General features: G+C 37.2%; 1 protein-coding gene across 1 annotated transcript in view; it reads left to right on the top strand.

Annotated features, from left to right (window-relative positions):
- The first annotated feature begins 1,432 nt into the window (after positions 1-1,432).
- The window catches only part of LOC306868564 (nuclear pore complex protein Nup160-like), a 62,019-nt gene continuing 37,853 nt past the window's right edge, over positions 1,433-25,598 (top strand). Inside the window, exons 1-12 of the mRNA XM_079414811.1 lie at positions 1,433-1,545; positions 3,022-3,130; positions 8,177-8,387; positions 13,612-13,837; positions 16,923-16,998; positions 17,780-17,894; positions 18,008-18,247; positions 18,326-18,423; positions 22,192-22,276; positions 22,372-22,440; positions 23,852-23,935; positions 24,006-24,176. Of these exons, the coding sequence (XP_079270937.1) occupies positions 1,455-1,545; positions 3,022-3,130; positions 8,177-8,387; positions 13,612-13,837; positions 16,923-16,998; positions 17,780-17,894; positions 18,008-18,247; positions 18,326-18,423; positions 22,192-22,276; positions 22,372-22,440; positions 23,852-23,935; positions 24,006-24,176 (1,575 nt within the window). The 5' untranslated portion in view covers positions 1,433-1,454. The remainder of the gene's footprint in view (positions 1,546-3,021; positions 3,131-8,176; positions 8,388-13,611; positions 13,838-16,922; positions 16,999-17,779; positions 17,895-18,007; positions 18,248-18,325; positions 18,424-22,191; positions 22,277-22,371; positions 22,441-23,851; positions 23,936-24,005; positions 24,177-25,598) is intronic.

Below are 25,598 nucleotides of genomic sequence, written 5' to 3'. Positions count from 1 at the left end.
TGCTGTGTGTGTGTGTGTGTGTGTGTGTGTGTGTGTGTTCACTGCTGTGTGTGTGTGTGTGTTCACTGCTGTGTGTGTGTGTGTGTGTGTGTGTGTGTGTGTGTGTTCACTGCTGTGTGTGTGTGTGTGTGTGTGTGTGTTCACTGCTGTGTGTGTGTGTGTTCACTGCTGTGTGTGTGTGTGTGTGTTCACTGCTGTGTATGTGCACGTTGGATGGGTTAAATGCAGAGCACTAATTCTGAGTATGGGTCACCATACTTGGCTGAATTTCACTTCACTTCATATATCCAATGTGAGTGAGAAGAATCTATGTGAGACACACACACACACACATATATAATGTATATTTTCCTGGATGAAGATTTTTAAAACCAGCCTATCTGTTTCTTACAGATTTACTCTTACAATCACAGATTCGCGTCTCTATTAGACTTGGGCTGTTTGCATTTGTTGGCTGTGTCTAGATTGTGGCTAGACTAAGAAGAGTATAATTAATTGACCCTGTATGTGCATCTGGGCATTTGAAAACAGTTTGCATCATTCTAGCTTTCCGGCATGCATAAAGAAGATTTTATTGACTGCAGGCGATCAAAATAAAGGCTACCTGCTCCCTAATCAGGTCTTCGATTCTTCCAGGCCGGCAGAAGTTGTTTTGTGTCACAGGCAATGACACCACCACAAGCATTTACTGCCAAGTCTATCTATCTCACATAAAATACCTTTCTGTAAATCTTTCATTTCATTTTATTTGGGAATATTCTAACCTCATTCTTGGACATGCTCCTCAGTATAGTTTCTGCTTTAAAAGGCCCTATGTGCAATTTGAGTAGGGTTGAATAACATTGCTGAATACATTCAATGGATTTGGATAAATACAGTATACACACATTTTTACATTTTACTATTTTTAAATACACAAATGTTTACGTTTACATTTTAATCTATAACAGCCCAGATTAAAATACATGGCAATATATGGCATTAGATTGTATTTTCTGCAATGTCGAAAGTCAATGGAAAAATCATAGTGTCTTTTTTATTTAAAGAACCAGTGTGATTTTTTATTTTTATTTTTTAAAAATTAAATATTTATTTGCCAAAAAGACATGCATGTAACATTTCGAAAATACAAAGTGTTTCACATATAATACTGTAAAAAATTATAACATCAAAACATGAGTAACATTTTTAACATCAAGAGTACTATATGATGAACATTAAGGATAACATTCATAACAAAGACATTAAAGAAAAGATATTCACATATAACACATATATATAATATATATATATATATATAATACTTCCCTGCTCTCTGTCTCTCTTTCTCTGTCTGTTTTATCAAATGTATAATTATATAAGGTTTGCAGAGGTGCTGGAGTGTAGTGCACTGGCCCTTTAAGAGTTTGAAAGGCGGAAGCGCGCAGCTCAGTCCCAGGGTGCACCGCGGGAAGATGGCGGGTGTGCTAGAAAGGAGTTACATAGAGATCTGCGGATTTGAAAGAGAGTCTGTTGTACGATTCAGACAGATCACATTGAATCTGGGTAACGCTTTTTCGTTCTACTCTGTTTTAGAGACGGCGGTTTCAGTCAGATGTGTTTTAAGAGGCTGCGCGAGGAAACGGTGCCTTTAGTGCTGCAGCGCGTGCGTGTCGCGAGGCGGCGGCGCTGGAGAACATCACATAAAAGACTAATATATCGCTTACTGTGCTACATTTCTCTCAAATTCAAGTTTTTCCCCTTTTCTTTCAGGGATTTTTATGTGCTTCTAAACGGCAAGCGGCGCATCATGTTGGGACTACAGTACAAGTAGTAATTACAGTAGGGGAAACGGGGAAAACACTTTGTGTAAATCCACATGGCCTTCAGAGTATAATGTTATCCACAGTAATGCTACACTTGTCTACTACAAATACGACGCTTTATTTCATAATTACAGTGAATACGTTTTTCTTTATTTTCCCTCAAAGAATGTGACAACATGCCCCGTGGGTGTAACATCACGATATGACCGCTTAACGTGTTATCTGATCTAATCAAAATATACCAGACAAACTAAAATATATTGGCAATAAAATAAACGTTAACTTTTTCAAATGAAATAATCAAAAATAATCTGAACACATTGCAGCCATGCTTGGGACATAAACGAGCCAAAAGGCTAATAATAACTTCTGACCATTAAACATTGACTTTCAGTCTTTATATTTTGTTATTAATTTGATGTTGATTACAGGAGGGGTGTCTCGTCTTTGACCCATATATGTGACCCTGCACCACAAAACCAGTCATACGGTCATTTTTTTAAATTAATAATAATCTGTCCATTGATGTATGGTTTGTTATGATCGGACAATATTTGTCTGAGATGCAACTATTTGAAAATCTGGAATCTGAGGGAGCAAAAAAATCTAAATATTGAGAAAATCTCCTTTAAAGTTGTTCAAATGAAGTTCTTAGTAATGCATATTACTAATCAAAAATTAAATTTTGATATATTCACAGTAGGACATTTTGAAAATATCTTCATGTAACATGATCTTTACTTAATATCCTAATGATTTTTGTCATAAAAGTAAAATGGATAAATTTGACCAGTATTGTATTGTTGGCTATTGCTACAAATATACCTGTGCTACTGATGACTGCTTTTGTGCTGCAGGGACACATACAAGTAGAGACTGAGAGAAATGACTAATGTTTTTTTGAAGTCATAGCTATACTGCTTTTTTAGCAATATAGTGTATTCATGAAATAACACCCATAAGGGAATTATAGTGATAAAATTGACAGAAATAATGGGGCGCCATCCTATTTTGCTGGGTTTTGGCTTTATAAAGATGAAAACATTAGGTGGTCTTCATTAATTATCTGGATGACCTGTAAATCATGCATTTTTCTGCAGGCAGTTTCTCTGCCAAAGTGTTTTTAAGATGGTGAGAAATCTGAGTTGACCCGAGTGTGTGCAGAGTGTTTCGGTTGTGCCGGATATACTGAGGTCTGTGCTGTTGTGTCCGGCAGGTGTTGGACTTCACTCCGGCGGTGTGAAGTATGCAGACAGTGCGGGGGGATTCTCATACGAGGACAGCGGGAAGCTCCTCTCAGTCACCAGCAACAGATTCATACACTGGTGAGAGCTCACAGATTAATGCTGCAATACTTTTCAGACTCTCTTTTGATGCAATGGTGACTTGATTGTATTTCTAGTTTCTTCAGAAATGTTTGATTACTTTGAGATCATCTCTTTCAGCTGAGATCTATCACATCCAGACTGCTTTGATTTTGATTAGTTGAGAGTAACTGGAACAGCACTAGAACCCTTTAGTGAAGGTGACTTTAGTCTTTACTTGAATATTATCATTGCCGTCAAAATGACATTAATAATCACATATAATTCATTCATAATTTGGATAAGTTTAATTTTTTCATGCTCCTAAGCACTAGGGCTGGAGGATTTTATCGATTCTGCGATATAAATCGATATTTTTTTCCCAAAGAAAGTATCGATTTTTTAGCCGCGAGTATCGATACATACGTCCCATTCAAATCCCCCGTGTTGTTTACCCCCGTTCGCGTTGCAGGAAGAGCGATTTGGTCAGCCAGCCGCTAGTGTTGCTGTAGAGCAAGTTACCCGTACTAACTTTACACAGACGCAGATGCGAGGATATTCAGAGAATATCAAGTCAGAGCGAGGATATTCAGAGAACGGCGGCGAATATAAATCCAGCACCCGCCTGCTTAAAAGCAGATGTGTGGGAGCACTTTGGTTTTAAAAAAAAGAAGGAAAGCAACGACTTGGATAAAAGCATCGCGGTGTGTAAGCTATGTGGCACTAACGTTAAATATTCCGGCAATACCACAAATTTACGAGCGCACCTAAAACGTCACCACCTGGACAAGTTTATGCTTACGGAGGACCCAAAGCAGCAGCGGCCGCGTGACCCAAAACAAACTATGCTGGACATCGATGGCGGTTGTTCCCACAAGTTTCCATCTGCTTCACCAAGGTCGCAGAAAATTACAGAGTCCATTGCCTACTTTATTTGTCATGATTTGAGACCGTATTCAGTGGTGGAAAACCCCGGCTTTAGGCGCATGGTGAACGCGATGATGTTGACTTAGTCACTTTGGAGTGTGGATGAAGAGGGCACAGCAAATGCTCATGCGGAGGGTTTTACTGTTTCAATAAATGGAACTAATTTTCTCAACACATCTTTGATTAATTTTGTCCAGCATTTATTTTGCAAGCTGTCTGATGTTTTTTGAGTTTATTTCAATTAATTCAATCCAAGTAAATGAAACACTCACAAGATGTCACCAAAATCACACTGTCTCTTTTAAATCTATCAGAAAATGATGTAAGCGTATCGAATTATATCGAATCGTATCGTTGGCTAAATATCGTGATATATATCGTATCGTGAGCTGAATATCGTGTATCGTATCGTATCGTGAGATTAGTGTATCGCTACAGCCCTACTAAGCACACAAGGCAAAGTTTTGGCAGTGACGAACATTTAAATGCGGTATTAAATCCTAAATTGCAGTAGTTGACATTGAAAAATTGACATGCAGTGGATCTGATATGTCAATGGAAGTACACTATATTGGCAAAAGTATTGGGTCACCCCCTTCTAATGAACATGTTTGACTACTTTAGTCATTTCTATGAGTACAAATCTTAATGTTTAAGCATATAATGATTAGTGATCGACCGATATTGATTTTTTTATACCCGATACCGATACCAATTATTTGCATGCTTATGTGCCCGATAACCGATATGCAGAGCCGATATTTATTTACTGTTATAAAGTAAATAAATGACTGCGTGAAGTAAGTCCATACTTCACTTTGGTTTTTCCTCCTTTCAGTCATCTTAACAAAAAATGTTTTGAGAATTAGCAGTCTTTCATGCAGGGCTCTAGACTCATTCTTCCCACTGATCTCACTTTTGCGACTATCTTTCTCAGTTGGTCTCAGGAGCACATAATTTGTTTGCAATTTTTTTTTTTTTGTTTTTGCTACAACATTTGATTAATCAATGCATGCTGATGAACTTTTATCATAGTTTATAGTTATATGATAACGAAAGTGTTAAACATTCAACTCGTTCTTATTCATCTGTATTATTTGTGATTTAAATTTTGTGAACAGGAATTCCTTTTTTTGTGCGCTTTCACTTTCAAATTTGCGATCTTGGTGTCACATTTTACAAGAAAAGATCATTGTCTGTTTTGCTTATATCTATACACCTTTCACTTTTTAAGACTAAAACAAAAGATGAATTCATTGTTATTCTTAATTAAAAAGCACAACAACAATAAAACAGTACGTTGACAATGACAAACTATCTTACATAACATTTATCAACAAAAACGAATAAGACGAGGCATGGCATAGGACACATCACATGCTGTACTATATACCGAGTATATTACAGAATGTTTAGCAAACTCTGAGGAAGCAAATAAATATTATTACTTTTTTGTAATTAAGGAAAGCCTCCATAGCGTAACGTGCAAGCAAAGATAACAAGCTTCTCAAAACGAAAACAAAAAGAAAAGTCAAACTTAACTGGCTGTAGCTGACAGGACTTGCATGTTTTTTCTACAAGAATACCACCACGTTCACCTTCTCTGGTTTAAGAAGCGGTCTTTTACTTTAGTTTGAAAACAAATCCATCCGTTGCGCTCCGTCCGCGACGCGCACCTTCACGCTCATGCTGACGCGCCGAGTATGAACCAGGCTCTACCCACTAAGCGCTCGGCTGAAAGCATCTCTCTTCACGTGATCAGTGAAATCTGACTCCTGCTATAATGTGCTGCGGCTGGCAGCGCGCGCTGTATGAAGCAGACGCTTTGGAGCAGCGCAGATCAGGCACTCGAACAAATGCGACCACGTCAAATTTTAACTCGCAAACAATTACCATTTTGGTCGCAGTCTAGAGCCCTGGCATGTTAAATTTAATCTTCGTATTACAACAATAAAAAGCTTTAGCAGCAACACTAATATTAGCAGTAAGCAAAATAAACGTAGTATGGCTAATGTTTTCAAATGGAGAAAATAAATAAAGAACAGGAGTCATATCAACTTCATTTTTAACTACAGTTTTAGTAGGTTTATAAGCTGTTTAATAGGCTAAGGAGTGAAGAATAATTCACTGGATAATGTTAATTCACGGAATAATATTCTCTGGAATATTGGAATATAACAAGCATTGTATTTTATTGCATTTCTCAACTGGCATGCTCTAAACTATGCTGCTGACAGCGCGGTTTATCTATGCATTTACACAGAACTATAGGCTACTCAAACTGCCATCGATTGCAGAGAATTCCCATAGAGTTGTATTAATTTAGATGTTTATAAACTAAATAATGTTTATATAGTAAGTGTTAATACAATTTAGGGTGTTTCAAAAAAGTGAATCTTGTTAAAAGTTACATGCGGTGGCCGTGCTGAGCATTTCTTGAGCATCAGCCGCTGAGTGAACAGCAATATGAAAGCGGCTTCACGAGACTAATGATGAGCATATAGACAACAGAGAGAGAATTACATTCAATGCTTTTCTTTCCAACATGCAATCATTCATGGCTGTATTATTTAATTCATGCAAAGTTACGTCTTTATTTGGAGAAGACTTGACGGATTATCTACGTGACTCCGACTTCACGAGACTAATAGACCACAGAGAGAGAGAATTAAATTCAGCGCTTTTATTTCCAACATGCGCTAATTCATGGCTGTGTTATTTCAGGCAAAGTTATATCTTTATAGGGACAGGGCTTGACAGAGTATCTTATTTATCATATTTCTTAGAGCCAAGTTGCATAAACTATATATCAGGCATTTATGTAATACATCTAATTTGTGCATTAATGCCTGTAATATTAAATAGTTTACTAACTACAGCAAATCAAGTACCTGCATGTTGTTGTTGTCTCGTCTCCCCTCAGATGCGCTGCAATTGCGATCCTGCGCGCAATTCTCAAAACTTGTGTTTATCGGGGAATCCGATATTACAAAACCGATTATGGAAAAATGCTTAAATATCGGGAAAAATATCGGCAAATCGATATATCGGTCGATCTCTAATAATGATATTCTAGGGAATTGTGTTCTTCTAATTTTATAGCAACAGTTTGGACAGAACCCTTTTCTATTCTAACATGACAGTGTCTCTGTGTATAAGACACGCTTCAGAAAGACATGATTGAATGAGTCAGTGTGGAAGAACTTGACTGGTCTGCAGAAAGACAAGTCCTGATCCCAGCTGAACTCCTCTGGTGTGACTTTATATGCAGACCTTGAGACAAAAACTCATCACTGGGTTTACTTATAAATGTTAATAAAGTTTTTTGCACAAAAAAAATACAAATAAGTAAATATGTGGAAAAATTATTATTTTTAACTCTCATTCTGACCCTGTCTAAAATGACCTGGTTTAAGGGGCAAGTCCTTTAAGGACTGTCAGGAATCGGTCACTGTTATGACTGGTTAACGTCACTGCATAGGAAACGGTATCAATGCCCCCTCGCTATTGCATGTTTGGAGTGTTTTGACAACATAATCAAAATAAAACCGAGTCAGAAAGTGAACGCACGTCTATATCAAGATAGCGCAGTGAATGTTATTTCTGTTTGCATTTGACGCAACGTTAAATGTCAGCCCTTAAGTGACTGAACGCCAGTGGGTGGAGCCTATGGAGAGAAGAAGACTATTGGTCGATGTCTTGCTCAGGAGGTGTGTTTATGCAAACGACTGTGCCCCTGTGATGTCATATTGCACCTCAGATCCAAACGAGCTGTTTTTGGAGCTTGATTAAACGCTTTGTTTATAACGAGGAGGACGTTTTAAGCTATGAAACTTGAAGGATGTTTTAATGGCACAAAGACCTCTAATATGCCAAAAGATTGAGGCAAATTAGATTTCTCATGTCACGACCCCTTTATAATCACAGCAGTCACAATTGTAATCTTATACAGTATGCATGTTTTCTGCCCTGATGTAATGTTTTTCTAATATAATGGTGTGTTCTGAATAAATTGGTGAAAGTTGATGAATATGAAGTTATTTATTCTTTAAACACGTTTCATACATTCCCGAAATGACTGACTTCCGCTGTTTGTTTGATGTTCAGTATATTCACTTTAGTATGTCTCTCATTTTCCAGGTCCACCTCAGGTGACACGGTTCAGTTTGTGGAGCAGTCGCTGGACACTAATCTTCTGAATAATGCTGTCCGCCTGCGTGTCCCAAACTGCCTCTTGCTGCCCGGAGGAGTTTGCATATACGAGACCCTTAACAACGTGGTCATTCTGATCGTCACCAGCCAGTCGGTTCATCGCCTGGTGCTGCCGCACCCCAGCCGCATGTACCGCAGTGTAAGTGTCTGGATCTTTGCTGCTAGGGGTGTAACGGTACATGTAATCGCACTGATAATTTTCGGTACAGGTCTTTCAGTTCAGTATGCATGTGTACCGATCAAATAACCACGTTGTTTTAACCACTGCACGAGTGGAACTTCATTGTAAACTTCCAGTTTAATATATTGTCACTTTTGATAAGAAACAGTCTCATCTTTCAAATGATGTCAATTTCTTTAGGAAATTCAAACAGTTTTTATGCTCTTTGTAGCGTGACAGATCGCTTTCAAATGGCTGCACAGAGCGCACGATCTCTTAGTTTTAACGTGAAATAAACCTGAATGAACATCTCATGCCTCCTCAATCAGTGTTTCTCCTGCGGAAAGACATCAATAAAACTTGTTAGTTTGCTAGTGACATAAAGTGCAGAGAATAGCATTTCATGAAATATTAGACCGTATACTCATTATTTCACTTTACCTGATAGTGATGTCTTAATTATTTTGTTTAAATAAATCTGTTATGTAACAAGTTGACAGCCACTGTGTAAATGAATATATTTCAACAATAAATTTAAATTTTATAATTTGTAAGTTCATTTAAAAACTGCATTGTGCAATTTACATGTTTACTGCATTGTGCAATTTACAAACAGTACCCTGTTTTGGTCATATTTACTATTAATTGCCCAGGATTTTGCGTGTGCGGTTCTAATTTCAAATTTGGTTTTCAGGATAGCATTTAAAAATACAACAAGCTTCAACTGTAGGCTATTGTTCAAGACAGTAGCAAAAATGCAAATGCTACCGGCACAGACTAGCACAAACAAACGAGGCACTTTTGGGTGAATTTGGAGCATGTGGGGGGGCTAGTGACCTCAGAATGACCTAGTAATATTCTTTTAATATATTAAAAACCAAAGCAGCACAAACAAAAATTTTTACAGCACAAACGATTGAGACTATTTTGCCGGTGTTTTGCGTTGGGTGGGGGCCGACTTCACTGAGGTCGAACCGTGATGTCAAAACAGCATGCATACTGCTGCTTTCCTTTCTAGTCACTAAACTCTTCCCTCTCTTGATTAAAGCTGCAGGTGAAGGTTGCTAGTTAACATTTTTCATATTTCAATATAAAATATTTAGATATTATAAATTAAAGTTTGAAAAGTTTGAAGTAAAACAAATACATGAGATTTAAAAAAAATACTTTAGAAATGCCTAATGTAAAGTTTAATTGCACCTATAAGTTGCATTTAATGCCAGTCAGTTGGGGGCAGTTAATCTATAAATTGAGTGTTTTTACTAAATCAGTAATTTGCCTAATAAAAGAAAAATCAAACAATTTATTTCTAAAGTATTTGAGTTATATAAAGTCCTTTTTGTCGATTTTCAGAATAACTACATATATTAATTAGAGATGCACTGATACTGAATTTCTCTGCCGATACCGATAGCTGATTATACTAGGGATGCACCGAATCCAGGATTCGGATTCGGCCGAATCCTGGGCTTTTTGACGGGGTTCGGTTTCGGCCGAACCTTAGATTTATTTTCCACCGAAACCGAACCCTAGACTTGCGCTACGACGTCACACGGCCGTTGATTACGTGAAGGTGTTTACATAGGACCCGTTCGAATGTAGTAGGCTGTAAGAATCTGAAAATGGAACTCGTAAGCAAAAAAAGTTTTGTTTGGCAGTATACTTTCAACCAAAAGAAGGCGATTCAAGTCGAGCTTTATGTTCAATTTGCAATGCCAATTTGTCTCGTGGTGGCAAGTAGAGCCCTGCGCGGGACTGTTTTCTTCATCCCGCGCCCGCCGAATTTCTGACCATTACCGCCCGCTCCCGCAACGTGTGTGTTACACTCCCGCAATATGTATGTCCACTCCCGCCCGCACCCGCAAAACTCTGAGAATTTATTCCCGCACGATAATAGAGATGCATTGATTTTGTGTCTTCTCCCGTCCCGCAGGACAAAAAAAAACCGTATTGTATTGCTATTATTAAAGAGATTCATGTTTGTTCCTTTCCCTGACCTGCATGTATTCTGACGCACTGGTAGGGAAGATGAATATAGCCTGGGCTATCGGGGACATCTAAAACGCTTAGGCTACCGCGCATTTCTTTAGACTTCAAGTACTTTGATTTTGTTGACAATGACATCATGTCGCTAGGTTAGCCGCCCATTCCCGCCCGCAGCAAAGTTCAAACCGCCCGCTCCCGCGAGATTTGCGTTGGGTCCCGCGGGACCCGGCGGGTCCCAATCCCAATGCAGCCCTCTTGGCAAGGACCCTAAGCAGTACACAACATCGCCGATGTTAAAACTAAGGATGCGAGTAGGATTCGGTATTCGGTTTCGGATTCGGCCGAATCTTAAACGGTGGATTCGGTATTCGGCCGAACCCCAAAAATCTGGATTCGGTGCATCCCTAGATTATACAGAATGATATCGGCCGATACCGATAGCTGATTATTCAGAATATATCGGCCGATAGCTGATTATACAGAATGATATCGGCCGATACCGATAGCTGATTATACAGAATGATATCGGCCGATAGCTGATTATACAGAATGATATCGGCCGATAGCTGATTATACAGAATGATATCGGCCGATAGCTGATTATACAGAATGATATCGGCCAATAGCTGATTATACAGAATGATATCGGCCGATACCGATAGCTGATTATTCAGAATGATATCGGCCGATACCGATAGCTGATTATTCAGAATATATCGGCCGATAGCTGATTATACAGAATGATATCGGCCGATACCGATAGCTGATTATACAGAATGATATCGGCCGATAGCTGATTATACAGAATGATATCGGCCGATACCGATAGCTGATTATACAGAATGATATCGGCCGATACCGATAGCTGATTATTCAGAATGATATCGGCCGATACCGATAGCTGATTATTCAGAATGATATCGGCCGATACCGATAGTTATGTGCAAGTTCAAATTTGACTTGGTCGCATTTGTGCCAGTGCATGGTCTGCTGCTCCAAAACGTCCATGCATAAAGCGCACAGTGCAGCAGGAGTAAGATTTCTGATCATGTGAAGAGAGTGAGAGAGGCACTTTCAATGAGTGCTCTTTGGGAGCAGAGCCTGGTTTATAATCGCCGCGTCAGCATCAGTGGCAAAAATGGCGTGAATACTGAGGAAACGATGGCGGACGGGGAGGCAGGATTTGGTTTTCGAGCGAACGTAAAATAAAAGACTGCTGCTTAAACCAGAGAAGTTGAACATGTTGGTTTTGTCTTAGCGTAACGTGAGATAAACAGCAATCTCACATTTCTTTAAATGTTCTTTATTTATTTGATTGCCCAGTGTTTGCTAAACGTTCTGGTGTAGCCTATGCCATGCCTCCTCTCATTCGTTTATGTTAATTACATTATATAAGTTAGTTTGTAGCTACTGTTTTATTGTTGTTGTACTTTTCAATTAAGAATAACAATGAATCCATATTTCATCATTTGTTTTTGTTTTAAACCGTGAATAGATGTAAGCAAAACTGACAATTACCTTTTCTTGTAAAAAGTGAAGGTCGTGAATTCGAAGCCCAGCTTATAGCACAGCAAAAGAGGAACTCCCGTTCACAAAATTCAAATCACAAATAATACTGATGAAAAAGAACAGGTTGAATGTTAACCACTTTTGTTACCATAAACTTAAAAACTTTCCTTTTTTCTTCATAAATACCTCAATGCCAGATTTATTCAAACACACATAAATAATAATAAGTAAAAAAGCTCCTCTTCAGTGTTGTTTTATAACTAACTAACTAACACGTTAAGTGACATACTGTTCACAATCTGTTTTATTGGCACCTTTCCGCAGTTGAAACACTGATTGAGCGATTACATTAGACAGACATGATGCAGTTTGGTAAGCCATACTGTATCTTTCAACATCTTATGATGTACATTCATGTGTATTTTGCGCTATAACTTATTAAACTGGAAGAGACTTGAACTTGAACTGAGGTGCAATAGCGATCTGTCACGTCACATTTAAAAGCATCAAAACAGCATTCGTTGTTTGTATTTCATGGTAGAATGTACCGGATTTGAAAGCTGAGCGTTTGTTTCTTATCAGAAGTAAGAAAGCACAGAGCTCTTTGTGATTATTGGATGCGACGCGTGCTACAAATGTTTGGTGTAGAGAAAAATGTATTTCATAATGATATTTCCCTCCATTTTAAATTCTTATTATCCAATGAAAGGTTAGGTTTTGGTGAATTTAAATAAAAGCTCTAAAGGATTAACAATGCAGATTAATATTCACAGCCTCCTTTGATCATATTTACCAAGGGTGCCGATATTTTTGGCCTTGACTGTATATTGTTACCGTGAAATAAAACTTTGGTCATATCGCCCACCCCTATGCATTATAAAATAATACAACTTTTTGCATCAGTTTTGACGAGGGGTGTAACGGTACTTGTATTCGTACCGAACTGTTTCGGTACCGGTCTTTTGGCATGTGTACCGAATGAATACAGTTTTTCTTTTTTTTTCTTTCCAGGAAATTCAAATAATAAATGGCGTTTTGACAGTCTTTGTGGCATGACAGATCGCTGTATAAACAGCAGTCTGTCCTCAGCAAGTCATCAGTGTCCACAGCTCGTTAGTTCACTAGAGAAATGAAGTCTAGAGGAGCATTTAGCCAAATATTACACCATAACTAAACCTGGTAGTCTTAATTATTTAATGCATGTTTAAATTAATCTGTTATGAAACATTCTATGACAGCCAGTGTGTAATTGAATATATTTTAACAAATAGTTATTATTTATAAGTTAATTTAAAAACTGTATTATGTGCAATTTACTTGTTTGCATACAATTTGTTTGTTTTTTTTAAAGTTGAGTGTTGATCATCCATTTAAAAATAAATTGTAATTAAATTTAAGTTTGGGTTAAGTTGTTGTAACCTTATAATGTAAAAGGGATCCCTATAGTTTTAAGCATAAGCTGAGGTAGATTTTTATCACTAAGAAAATTAACTATAACTGAATGTATTTAAAGAAAGAGCAAAAAAAAAAAAGTTTAGTTTTCCCCCTGCTGTACCGAAATCATACCAAACCGTGACGTTAACACCGGGGTACGTACCGAACCGTCATATTTGTGTACCGTTACACCCCTAATTTTGACCGATACAGAATGCAATGATATTACTGTATATGATCTATATACTCTGTCTAACAGATTCATCTTTTATAGGATTTGGTCACTGAACTCCAGATGCAGTCCATTTTCACAGACATTGGGAAGCTGAATTTAAATGAGCCAGCCCACAGTTACGTGCTCCCATTTGCACAAGGAACGCCAGCGACCGCTCCGTCCACATCGGCCGCCTGGATCAGTCATCAGGGGGAGGCAGTGTTCGCCCTCGCCTCGCCCTCGGGTGGCATTACTGTAGTCACCTTGCCTGCTCATGATCAAGATGGTTTGTGTCTGCCTATACAGTCATCTTTATCTGTCTTACTCTATCTATATATATCTATATAGGGATGTGCATCTCCATAACTGATGCGATATGCATCTCGATCCATAGCCTACGATACATTGAAGATACATATGAAGCTTGCAATGCGATACGATTTTGATTTGATTCAACACAATGCAATACGATGCTGTGGAAAAAATGAGATCGCTTTTTATTTCTTTGGTTCAGACAGGACAGCAAATCATAAATTAACGTGTCTTCTGACTTCTAACGCCTCGAGGCCTGTTTCATAAAACAAGTTGACCAAATAGGCCAGGCTTATTTCAGTTAGTCTGACTCAGTCAAATGATTTGTTTCCATAAAGCAATTTTTTTTTTCAGGCTTTTATGCCTTTAATGGACAGGACAGTAGAGAGATGTCAGGAAAGCATTGGGAAGAGAGAGGGGAGTGGGATCAGCAAGGACCTCGAGCTGGGAATCGAACTCTGGTCGCTGTGAGCACAACTGTGCTATATGTCGGCGCACTAACCACGAGGCTATCGGCACCCACCCATAATGCAAATTTAACAAAGATCAACCTCAGTAACTGTGGCTATTCTGCTGGAAATCTAACCTGGTTCAGGGCAGGCAAACTGTCAGGCTGAGCTGAGCTCACTGACCAATAGGAACGCAATGATATTACCACTGACTCTCTCACAGACTATCATAGCCATGCAGCCTTTCTCTCTGCTTTTATAACAGCTGTACCTTTTATAGTTAGAACAGATAGCATTAGAACATTACAATCTAACATTGCTCTTTTAAAGCATTAACAATCACTAAACTAACATTTAAAATCACTAAATTAAAACTACACTAAAAGAAATGCTGTAGTTTTTACCAAATAATTGTCAGCTGTGGTTGCCAGAATAAAAATACAGAAAAACTGTAAACACATTTACAGAACAAAACTGTCAAATTTACAGTATAAACCTGTAATTTACAAACAAGGAAATTTGAATGTAAACCACTAAATTCAACAACACTGCTATTAAAATCTGTTTTGTACCTTTAGCATACTGACAACCACCATAACAATGCAGGTGGTAAAAGAGAAAGCTCATCACAGGTAGCTTCGCCACAAGCAGAAGTATATACTAATATACAGAAGGTGCATGCATGCAAACACTAAACACCATCATGGTAACGCATGATACTTAAATAATGCAATAAACTTTAATTAAACAACAGATGATGTAACTTAAAGCCCAAATGTACATAACTGATAACAAAAACTATTGAGAAAAATTTATTATTTAAACAAAATACTTTCAAATGTGGAGTGTCATGCAGGGAATTCTGGGAATATCTGTTTACAATTTTTGACTGTAAATTATACATTGTTATTTTTTTACTTCTACAAACTACAATTAACAGCATGTTACTGTAAAATTACATGAAATGTCTGGTTAGGTCTTTTACAGTTTTTCCCTGTATATAGTACAGGAACTTACTGTAACTTACTGTTAACCTATTAACAGTAGCGTTTTTACAAAATTTTAGTTTAAATTACACTTATTTTTTACAGTGTACATTTTAACTGCTATAAGAAACGCATATTAACTCATCTGAGCTTAGTAATTATTATAGTATTAGCTTACAATTTGTTTACCATTACAATAGTCCCTTTACAGTTACTGCTATCATAAAATATATTTGATCCAGAATTATTGCGCTCCGTCTGTTTAGCGCGCATGCGTGCAGAGAACGTGCTTAGAAACAGTTTTGAGAGGAGAAATCAATCTGCATATAAAATACTGGTCACTTTCTAAACCATAAAAGTGTAGCGCACAAACTAGTAATTAAATATAAATAAATAGTTTTTTACCGATGCAAATATGTTAGACATGATGCATTGCGATACAAATGCCAACTTGTATCTGATGCACACTTTTTAAACCGATGCATCGTTAACTTTTTTCGAATCGGGAATATTCCCATCCCTAATATACATGGGTAGTCCGTGGGTCCTTAAAGTTTGAAAATGTTTTATAATTATTTTTTAAAATGCAAGCTTGTAAAAATGTCTTGCATATTTTAGTCTTAAATATGTTTGCAAAGGTCATATTTTCAGAATCCAGAGAGACACATTGTAGTCATTGATGTTGTCTACATTGCAATAGCACCAAACCATTGAGAGTAAACCGGTGCCCTCATCTTCTGAACATAATTTGTCTAAAGTACAAAAAAAAGAAGAGGTAAATTTAGTAAAACATTCATGTTTGTCAAATCTTAAATTTTGGCACATTGTTGTGTTAAGTGGAAATGAAACACAGCTACCTTAAAAACTCATGCTTGTCTTGTGGTTAACATGCTCAGTGTTTATAAGGGCAGGAGATCAGGCCTTTAGATTTAGTTATTTCATGAAGAAAGTTGTTCTGGCCTTTTTAAACAATTTCAGAATATCACAAAGTTTGAAAGAAATTTAGTAGAGTTGATAGTTCATACAACTTCATTGTGTTGTTTAAAGGAATAGTTATTGTAAGTCCATGGAATGAAAACCATCAAGCCTCAAAAAAGTACAAAAAGATTTGAAAAGTAATCCAAGTCTTCTGAAGAGACACAGTCGCTTTCAGTGAAGTACAAATTTAAAGCCTAAATTAAAGGGACCCAAAAATGAACATTTTGTCATTTACACACCCTCATGCCATTCAAAATATATTTTGTTACACAAAAGAAAATCATGCAGATTTGGAAAAACATGAGGTAAGATTTCTCATGTGAATGTTGACAGGATTTTTAATTTTTTAATAAACTATCCCTTGAGTTTAGGCTTTTTTATTTATACATGCATACATACGTGTGTGTGTGTGTGTATATGTGTATATATATATATATATATATATATATATATGAATAAAAGCCTGTTCATCATATAAAATCATTGCAACTCTTCAGAAGGCTTGGAATAAACTGCTTGATTCATATTGGGTACTTTTATAATGGCTGTTTGGACTTTTTAATGAAAGTTTTGGTTGCATGGATTTTCATTGGATAGACAAAAATTCTAAGAATGTTATTATTATTTCCACTTTCTTGTTATAAAGGGATCGTGTCCATTCTGGAGTTGAAACAGAGTTCAATGATGCAGCGGTTGGCCGGCTGGATGCCCACTGCCATCAGGTATTTTTTTTTGCATAAAATTTAGATATTGATTGAATCCCATACAACCAGTGTTGCCAGATTGGGTGGTTTTGAATTTGATTGTGGAGGTAAAAATTGGCTTGGGCGGGTGGACAAAGTTTAGTCTCAGTTTGTCGGTTTTCAAACATATCAATTGTATAGGCTGACTGGTTAACAAACAAGCCCAAGTGTACATACTGCATCCAATCAGTCATCACGACGTTACTAAACACACGCACACACTGCAAAGACGACTGGTGCTGATGTTGGCGTCACGGCTGCACTTGTAGACAATCACTAGGGAGCAGCAGACAGACGTGATGATTCAGGAGTGACAGGTTTTTACCGCGATAACGGATCTGATGTTGAATATATAACTGTATAAATGATCATAATGATAATAATTTTGAGCCATACAATGTATGTTTGGCTATTGCTACAAATATACCTGTGCTATTTATGACTGCTTTTGTGGTCCAGGGTCACATTTGATAATTCTCTTTAATGCATTTACCCCGATTTGATCCATGGGAAATATATCTAACGTTTTATTTTTTTGTCGTCACCATTTATTTTTTAAAGAGTTAAAAATGGCTCTTATCCACCTTGATGGACATATTTTATCACACTATTTTGACAGTTAAAGTTTTGGGCGGTTTTTTGTTGGAGCGGGCAGGTTTTTGTGAGCTTTTGGGCTGGAAATCGTACACCCAATGTGGCAACACTACATGCAATCCAGAGCAGAGCAAAAACACGGTCTAAACACAGCATCCATTCACAGGGGAGATCAGAGCATTTCTGACCTGGCCATCAGTCTGGCTGTCCACCAGCTAGAAGATGACACTTTTGTTTTCGCACTGTGTCAGGATCATAAGCTGCGCATGTGGTCATTTAAGGTCAGTTTGGCTCCAGGAGAGGATGATGCATATACAAATAAATTCATTTATTAAGTTGTAACTGCTGTAATTGCATGCCGCTCAGAGTGATGTATTAATCTGTTGTCTTTCAGCATCAGATGTGTCTGTTGGTGACTGATATGTTGGACTACATGCCTGCGGGTCGTGGGGAGATGAAGGCTTCTCCAGCACAGGCTCATAAGCTCCGTCTCTTCTTCTCCTCATCCATCGGCCTGTGTCTGGCCATCTACCTCGCCGTGCCCAAAGGCAGTCAGTTCATTGTGCTGCAGCTGGTGGCCAGTGAGAACAATCGCTACAGCCTGGATCACATCTCAACACAGTTTGCAACGCAGGTAGAGATCAGTATAGTAAACATGGAGTATTCAGCTGTTGGACGTGTACTCACAAGAATGTGTGTTTGTGTGGAACAGGAGACGCTAGTGGATTTTGTCTTGACGGCGACTGATATTTGGGCTGTTTGGCTGGATAATGACAACCAGACTGTGGTGAAGTACATCAGTTTTGAGCAGTGAGTAATACACAGTTTGGTTCTACAGTTGGCAACTTCTTATCCCATCTTATGTCATTATATCCAGTGTCATTCACAAACTTGATTCTGGAAGTGTAGACAAAAATATTTCAAGCCTGGTAGACTATGGCCTTGTAATGTCTGTGCTGTTTTCATGTTCATGTAATGCAGGGAACGTCACAAACTTCATCTGAACCCCCTTGTTATGTTTTCCTGAAGTTCCCCCTGAGATTTAAGTTCAATAATTTAACAACACATTCAATCATCACTTTCGTTCTCGATTCTCTGATATTGGTTAATGGTCATGTGACTTGGGATGTAACGCCGTGAAAATTTCTCATCACGATTATAGTGACCAAAATGATCACGGTTATCAGTATTATCACGGTATTGTTAAAATGTGCTGGAGATGTTCAAAAAGTACCGACACACAAATCACTTCACCAGGTTTTAGATTTAGACAACAAATAAAATGACTTTGTGTTTACATAATCATTAAAACAATAACATTACCAATGATGTTCGGATTTTAAATGACAACTTGACTGACAACAGTTTAAAGGGATACTCCACCCTAAAATGAAAATTGTCATTAATCACCTACCCCCATGTTGTTCCAATCCCGTAAAAGCTTCGTCCTCGGAACACAATTTAAGATATTTTGGATGAAAACCGGCAGCCTTGTGACTGTCCCATTGACTGCATAGTAAATTGCACTGTCAAGGTCCATAAAAGTATGAAAAACATCTGCCATCAGTGGTTCAATCTGAATTTTATGAAGCGAAGAGAATACTTTTTGTATGCCAAAAAAATAAAAAACTTCTTTTCAACAATTCGTCTCCTCTGTCAGCGTAGCGCCATTTTGGAGAGCATCAGATTGACGCAAAGTGCGTACGCTATTCTCTGTTATCAGTAACGTATGGATACGCTGTTTCCATTCAAATCAGCATAAAGAAACGTACAATACTTGTCCATGCATTACTGATGACAGAGGATAGCATACTCTTTGCGTCCATCGGATGCTTTTCAAAATGGCGCTACCCTGACACGGAGAGACAGAGAGGAGACGAATTGTTGAATAAAAGCCTCCCGGTTTTTGTCCAAAATATCTTAAATTGTGTTCCGAGGACGAATTGAGCTTTTACGGGTTTGGAAAGACATGGGGGGTAAAGTGATTAATGACAATTTTCATTTTGGGGTGGAGTATCCCTTTAATAGCATGTTCAAATATCTAATGTTCAAATAAAGCTTTGAAAAAATGTCATAAGGTAAACCTCACATTTCAGCCTTTAAATCTAGAAGTCAAAATGATATTTGATTAATATATGATTATATGTATTTTATCTGCTCCATAAATAATTCTAGATAGCTTATCTGAATAGTTTAAATGTATAGAATCCACATAAGCTTGTTTTTCCTCAACCGGTCAAAATTTACAGCAGGGCATGCAAATTTGGTCCGATTTTGTCCAGACAGAAACTGCACACAGGCTGAATGTAAATATAAGTCTCTGTAAATCCACTCTCTGACAGCAGGTGGCGCTTTTGGAAAAGCTGAATACAGCTGTTTCCCGTAAACTCCCGTAAATACAGCTGTTTCCCGTAAACTTGTATCATGATTTATCGTCAAACCGGTAATCATTACATCCCTACATGTGACATGCAGGTAAACTATAAAAATAATTAATCATCATTGATTGTTTAAAAAAAAAAATTTTTTACGATTGTTGTCTTTTTAAATAATTGTTTATTCTTTAGCTTTGCATCCACTCAACCCCCTTGATGTAATGTTTATTGCACTTTGTGTTGTTGATAACAAAGGATGGAGTTGGGGCTGGGCGATATGGCGATTATTGCGGTATAATTTTCCTAGATAAAACACTAACAGTTCAATAAATGTTTGATATAATGTTTATGCGCCAAAACCGAAACAGAGCGACTCATTTGAAGCATGCCACAAGGACCGTTTACCCACTCGGCTCAAAGTTCAAACGGCAGCGCCGCGGTTGCGAGCTCACTTGAGCAGATGCGTTTACTTGCTAATGAGTCAGTCACACGAGCACTAAACGGCGAATTCAGTGACGAACAAAATGATTCGGTGGTTTCCAAGTTTAAAGCCAGATGAAACGGCACTGACAAACAGGAGAAACACTGTGCAATGATACAGTCAGAAATGTGGGATATGGAATTTTATTATTATTAATATAGACATGTATTAAAGGGGTGGAATGGAATGGAATTTCAGTATTTTTAGTAATTAAGCTATAGGGCCCTATCATGCACAACGCAAGTGTTTTTTGCTAGTTTCAGCCCGACGCAGTTATCATTTTCATGTCCTGCGCCACATTGTTTAAATAGCAAATGCATTTGCACCCTTTTGTTCGCTCGGGGCGTGCTGGTCTGAAAAGGAGGTGTGTTCAGACGCATTGTTGGCACGTTGCTATTTTGAGGCAACAGAAATAGACTGCGCCGTTGACCAACTATAACCTGGTCTAAAGTCAATGGTGCAGTATTTCTGTGTTATTTAAAGAGCGCGTTAGTAATATGCGCCTATAGGCGGGTCTACAACGCTCGTACACTCTGCTTATTACACACACAGGGACACGCAGCAGCACACATGCATGCCAAATATTAAAAACTAAAGGATTACAATGTAAAAGATTATTATTGTGTAGGCTACATAAATATAAAAATGCCTGTGTAAAATGCGTGTAAATGGCGAATCTGCCATGGCGGGAGTGCAACTGGCTCTTAAAGGGAATGGGAGATGAGAGACTGATTGGTTTATTGCACATTATGCCCAAAACATACCCATTATTCATTAAAAGAATAGGGACAACATTTTAGACCATGTGCCAGGTGCACCGACCATTTTTCACGTCGTTAAACTAGCAAAAGTGGATTTGCGCCTGCGCCGTTTGCTTAGATTGTTAAACTAGGGCCCATAGTGTTTGTGCATTTATACTAAATATATTTAGACTACCGTTTTTCATACAAATACCTAGAAACCATATAGCTACATTTTTACTATGATATTGAGGTGCTATATGTGTGGTTTTAGCTGGGGTTATCATGACCTAAATGTATGCTAATATTAAAGACCAATGGTTAATTTGAATAAAACAGAATAATTGCATTTCAACATATAAAATGTAGTTGTTACAATTTTTACAGATGTGACTAATGTAACTGATTTTTGATGATGAACATAAAATTTACATAGTCATCCTAAAAATTTACATAGTCATCCTAAAATAATCTACTGTCAACTCAAGCTATTGTCAAATGTGCATTACAAATAGACAAAAATATGTAATGTTATTAATATTGCAGCCGGACTAATGCATTTCACTTGCCTTCTTTCTCATCATTTCTGGAATTTTATTCACCTTTTATATACTTTTACTGCATGAGACCCATTAAGCAACTTCATGATGTTGCAAAAGTTGTGTTGTGTTGATTTAATTGAGCAGGTCTGGCAGTAATTGGGTCTTATTGTGTCTGGTTCAGCTGAAATCCCATTACGAATGCAGTTTTATAGATTTGGGAATTAGTTACAGGGGCAAATACATTTTCACACTGGCCCAGTAGTTGGTATTGGATAACGTTTTTGCTACAATAAATATAATTTAGTATTTACTCTGGTTGCCTTTCTTTTGTTAGATTGTGTTTTTCATTTCAGAGATAGACACAGAATCAGAAGAAATCGGAATGGGATACAGGATTGTATTAATGCATAAATATTTGCTGCTTTTTCCTGAAAATGTAGCAGCACAGCAGGCATGTGGAACCAGGTGTTTGTCCAGCCGTCGCCCGAGGAGGAAGTTCATGTTGGTGAAGACCAAGACCCACGGGTAAGAGCATTCGGCTTTAATGTGAATGCTGAAGCTGGTGAGTCAAAACTTCTGTGCCATTTTGAGTTGCCTTAAACGCTATTGTCTTTTAACAGGAAATATATCTGGATGTACTTTTTTCACCTCTACGTTTCACAGCCTCAGCCATCATTAAAGCTTTACAGGTAAAAATCTGTGTACTTTTAATTCACTCTTAATGGGTTTACAACACAATAGATTATTTAAAGTTCTCAGAAGCCATTTTCTAGAAGTATTCTTTGCAGATATGATCAGACAAAGCAAATACTCAGGAATTAAATAAATTACTGTACAGTTTTTAACCTGCCACGAGGGATGCTGGTTTCTCTAGTACCATGTTTAAATAGAGGGTGGTTGTCATCTCATTCTAGATATTGCATGCATATTTAGGAATTACATTACTCTTTTCTTTACTTTTAGTTTAGAGAATCCTTAAAAAGGTTCACATTGGGTCTCATTTAACTCACACTTGATAAGCCAGACATACAAATTGCACAACAGAGTGTTTTCTCCGCCCAAAATGCTGCTGTCTGACGATATTGTGGTTATTGAAAACTCTCATGAGGCAATGTTAATGTTTGATGGTTATACAGTTTGTAAATTGTGTCTGAAAAATGCATAACCTCAGGCAGGTGACACTTCAGATATGAAGCACTACCTCATAGATTTTGCAAAGATGAATGAAATTGAAAATACTGTAAACTGTTGAGTAATATATTATAGATCCTCATTTATAAAATACTCAAGCAGGTGCAATATACTAGCTTTGTAATGCGATAGGGCAGCTGTTCGTTAATGCCATTTTAGTTATTTGTAAAAAAAAAAAATAAGACCGGAACATTTATTATAATTATTTTACCTGTTTTATGATGTTAGGCCTTTAAAGGGTCTTAAAGATCACCTCTTATTCAAAATTCACTTCACTTGCAAAATTCATATTTCTCTTCACGCTAAAGCATTTAAGTAAGAAATATCATCTTATTGAAGCTATAGGCGTTATTCAGTCCAGAGCAGTGAGTGATTTTCTGCTTTTATTTTATTGTATGGCTCATATTAATAGCGTAGACAGCAGTACTATATATTACGATGCTGTCACTTAACACATAGATCTAATATAAACGTGATTTCTTTCCCAGCTGTTTACCTTCACAGACATAACCGACTGTGTTTCTGTTTTTAACAAACTTGTGTGAATTTGACAGTTAAAGTGCATGAAAAGAGGGCTTAGTTTAATACTCACCATGCGTGTAACTGCGCGTGCTTCGTATGTGCACTCAGAAAACTGTATATCAGAATAATATGCAGGGGTGCAAACTTGTCACCTTTCGGTGAAATTCGCAGTTTTCACCTTGAAATAGGTCATTCACGTGAATCGTGTAGCTCCGTAAAAAAAAAATCTCTGCAAGTATTTTGAGCTGAAACTGCACAGACACATTCTGAGGACACATGAGACTTGTATTTCATCTTGTAAAAAGGGGCACAATAGGTGCCCTTTATATTGGTGCAGGTAAATGCATAGTTTACATTTATTTAAAAGAGTTGATTCCTTTTGTCCAGATTTACAAACGAGGTACAGAGCGGTATTCTGATTTGTCATGGGAGGAGCTGAAGAAAGAGGTTACGGTCACAGTGGAAAATGAGGTAAGGTGGTGCTGTTTTCCCCTTTTGTGTTCACTTCTTCATCTGTGTTACCACTAAATGTTGTTTTCAGCTTCAGGGCAGCGTGACAGAGTACGAGTTCTGTCAGGAGGACTACCGTCTGCTGCAGGTGGAGTTCTGGTCCAAGTTTTACGCCTGCTGCCTGCAGTACCAGGATGTGCTGTCCACGCCCCTCGCCCTGCACATCAGCCCTGCCACAGCCATGGTCTGCGTCCTCAAGAAGGTACCATTTAGCTGAAGTCAAATACGTTTTTCTGTGTATGTGTTTACTAAACAAATTGCACTTTCTTTAAATAAATTCATTTATAATAAACATATTCTTAGGGATAAAAATCTACCGCAGCTTCTGCTCTAAACTATAGGGAGCCCTTTTACATTAAGGTAAGGTTAGAGTCAACAACAAGCCCAAACTTAACTTTAATTACTATTTATTTTTACATTTAATAATCAACACTCAATTTAAAAAACTGAATGCAAACATGTAAACTACATCATTTTAAATTTACTTCTAAATTATAAATGTTATATTTGTTGTTGAAATATAATAATTTACAGAACGGCTGTTGTGAGACTGTTTCTTATCAAAAGTAACTTATATAAATCTGTAAGTGTCCAGTGAAGTTGCAGAATAGTGTTGTGACTGTACCAATACCAGTAAAAGTTTGGTAGCAAAAACTATTTTAACTATTTTATAAAAAAAAAAAAAAGAATGAATAAAATTACTTACTAACGTGTTGAGACCGCTAGGGGTCAGCCGTAACAGGAAAAGGAAGAGAGTCTCTCCAGAGAGACGCTGAATAACAAGAGCTTCATTTACAAATAAGGGTTTAGTGTCAGGGGCAGACAAGGCCAAAACAAAAGACAAATCTTAAACACTTTTTTTTTTTTTTTCTTTCTTACACTACCAGTCTTTTTTTATAGACCTTTGAACTTGGCAAATTTTATGCCTTCAGTCCATTTCGTGTCATGGTTTCTCCACCACCACAGAGGATGTGTTAAATTGGACATTAGGCCTTGATATTAGAGGTATAATGTAAGAAAAGCACATTTTGAGCAGGTAGATCTCTGTTAATTCATGTGCATCCATGCTATCGTTTTAGTCAAAGTAAGATGGCAGTGATGCACAAAGGAAACTATAAATTTAATGCATAAGCATGTGAAATATATAAAACTATAAATTGTAATGCATAAGCATGCAAATATTCCCATGCACATGTGAAGAGTTTCTTGATGGCACAAAAAAGTTTCTTGTGTACATGCAAAAGTCTGTATTTTTTTTATTTTAGGGATTCTGCATGTTGTCACTTAGAGAAAATCAATGAAAAAAAACCCTGAGAAAATAAAAATACGAAGAGTTCATTTGCAAAAACCGATAACTCGTTTTTAAAAACACGTAAATGTATAATACAATATAAATCACACTTTTTTTATTGCACATTCCAAGTAATATCAATCAAACTGCAGTTGGGTTGTTTTAAGTAATAATAACTAAACAAATACAGGCAATTTACAAAATTAAAGTTCACTGAAAGTTTTTTTTTTTTTTTTTTTTTTTTTTTTTTTTTTTTTTTTTTTACATATTCAAAGTTTGTTTTATAGCAAAAGCAGATAACTCCACATTTCATGTTTTAGAGTTTAAAAACAC

This window comes from Barbus barbus (assembly GCF_936440315.1).
Source record: "Barbus barbus genome assembly, chromosome: 50".
NCBI lineage: Eukaryota > Metazoa > Chordata > Actinopteri > Cypriniformes > Cyprinidae > Barbus > Barbus barbus.
Note: the sequence above shows the minus strand (reverse complement) of the source record. Positions and strands in the feature narration are given on the sequence as shown.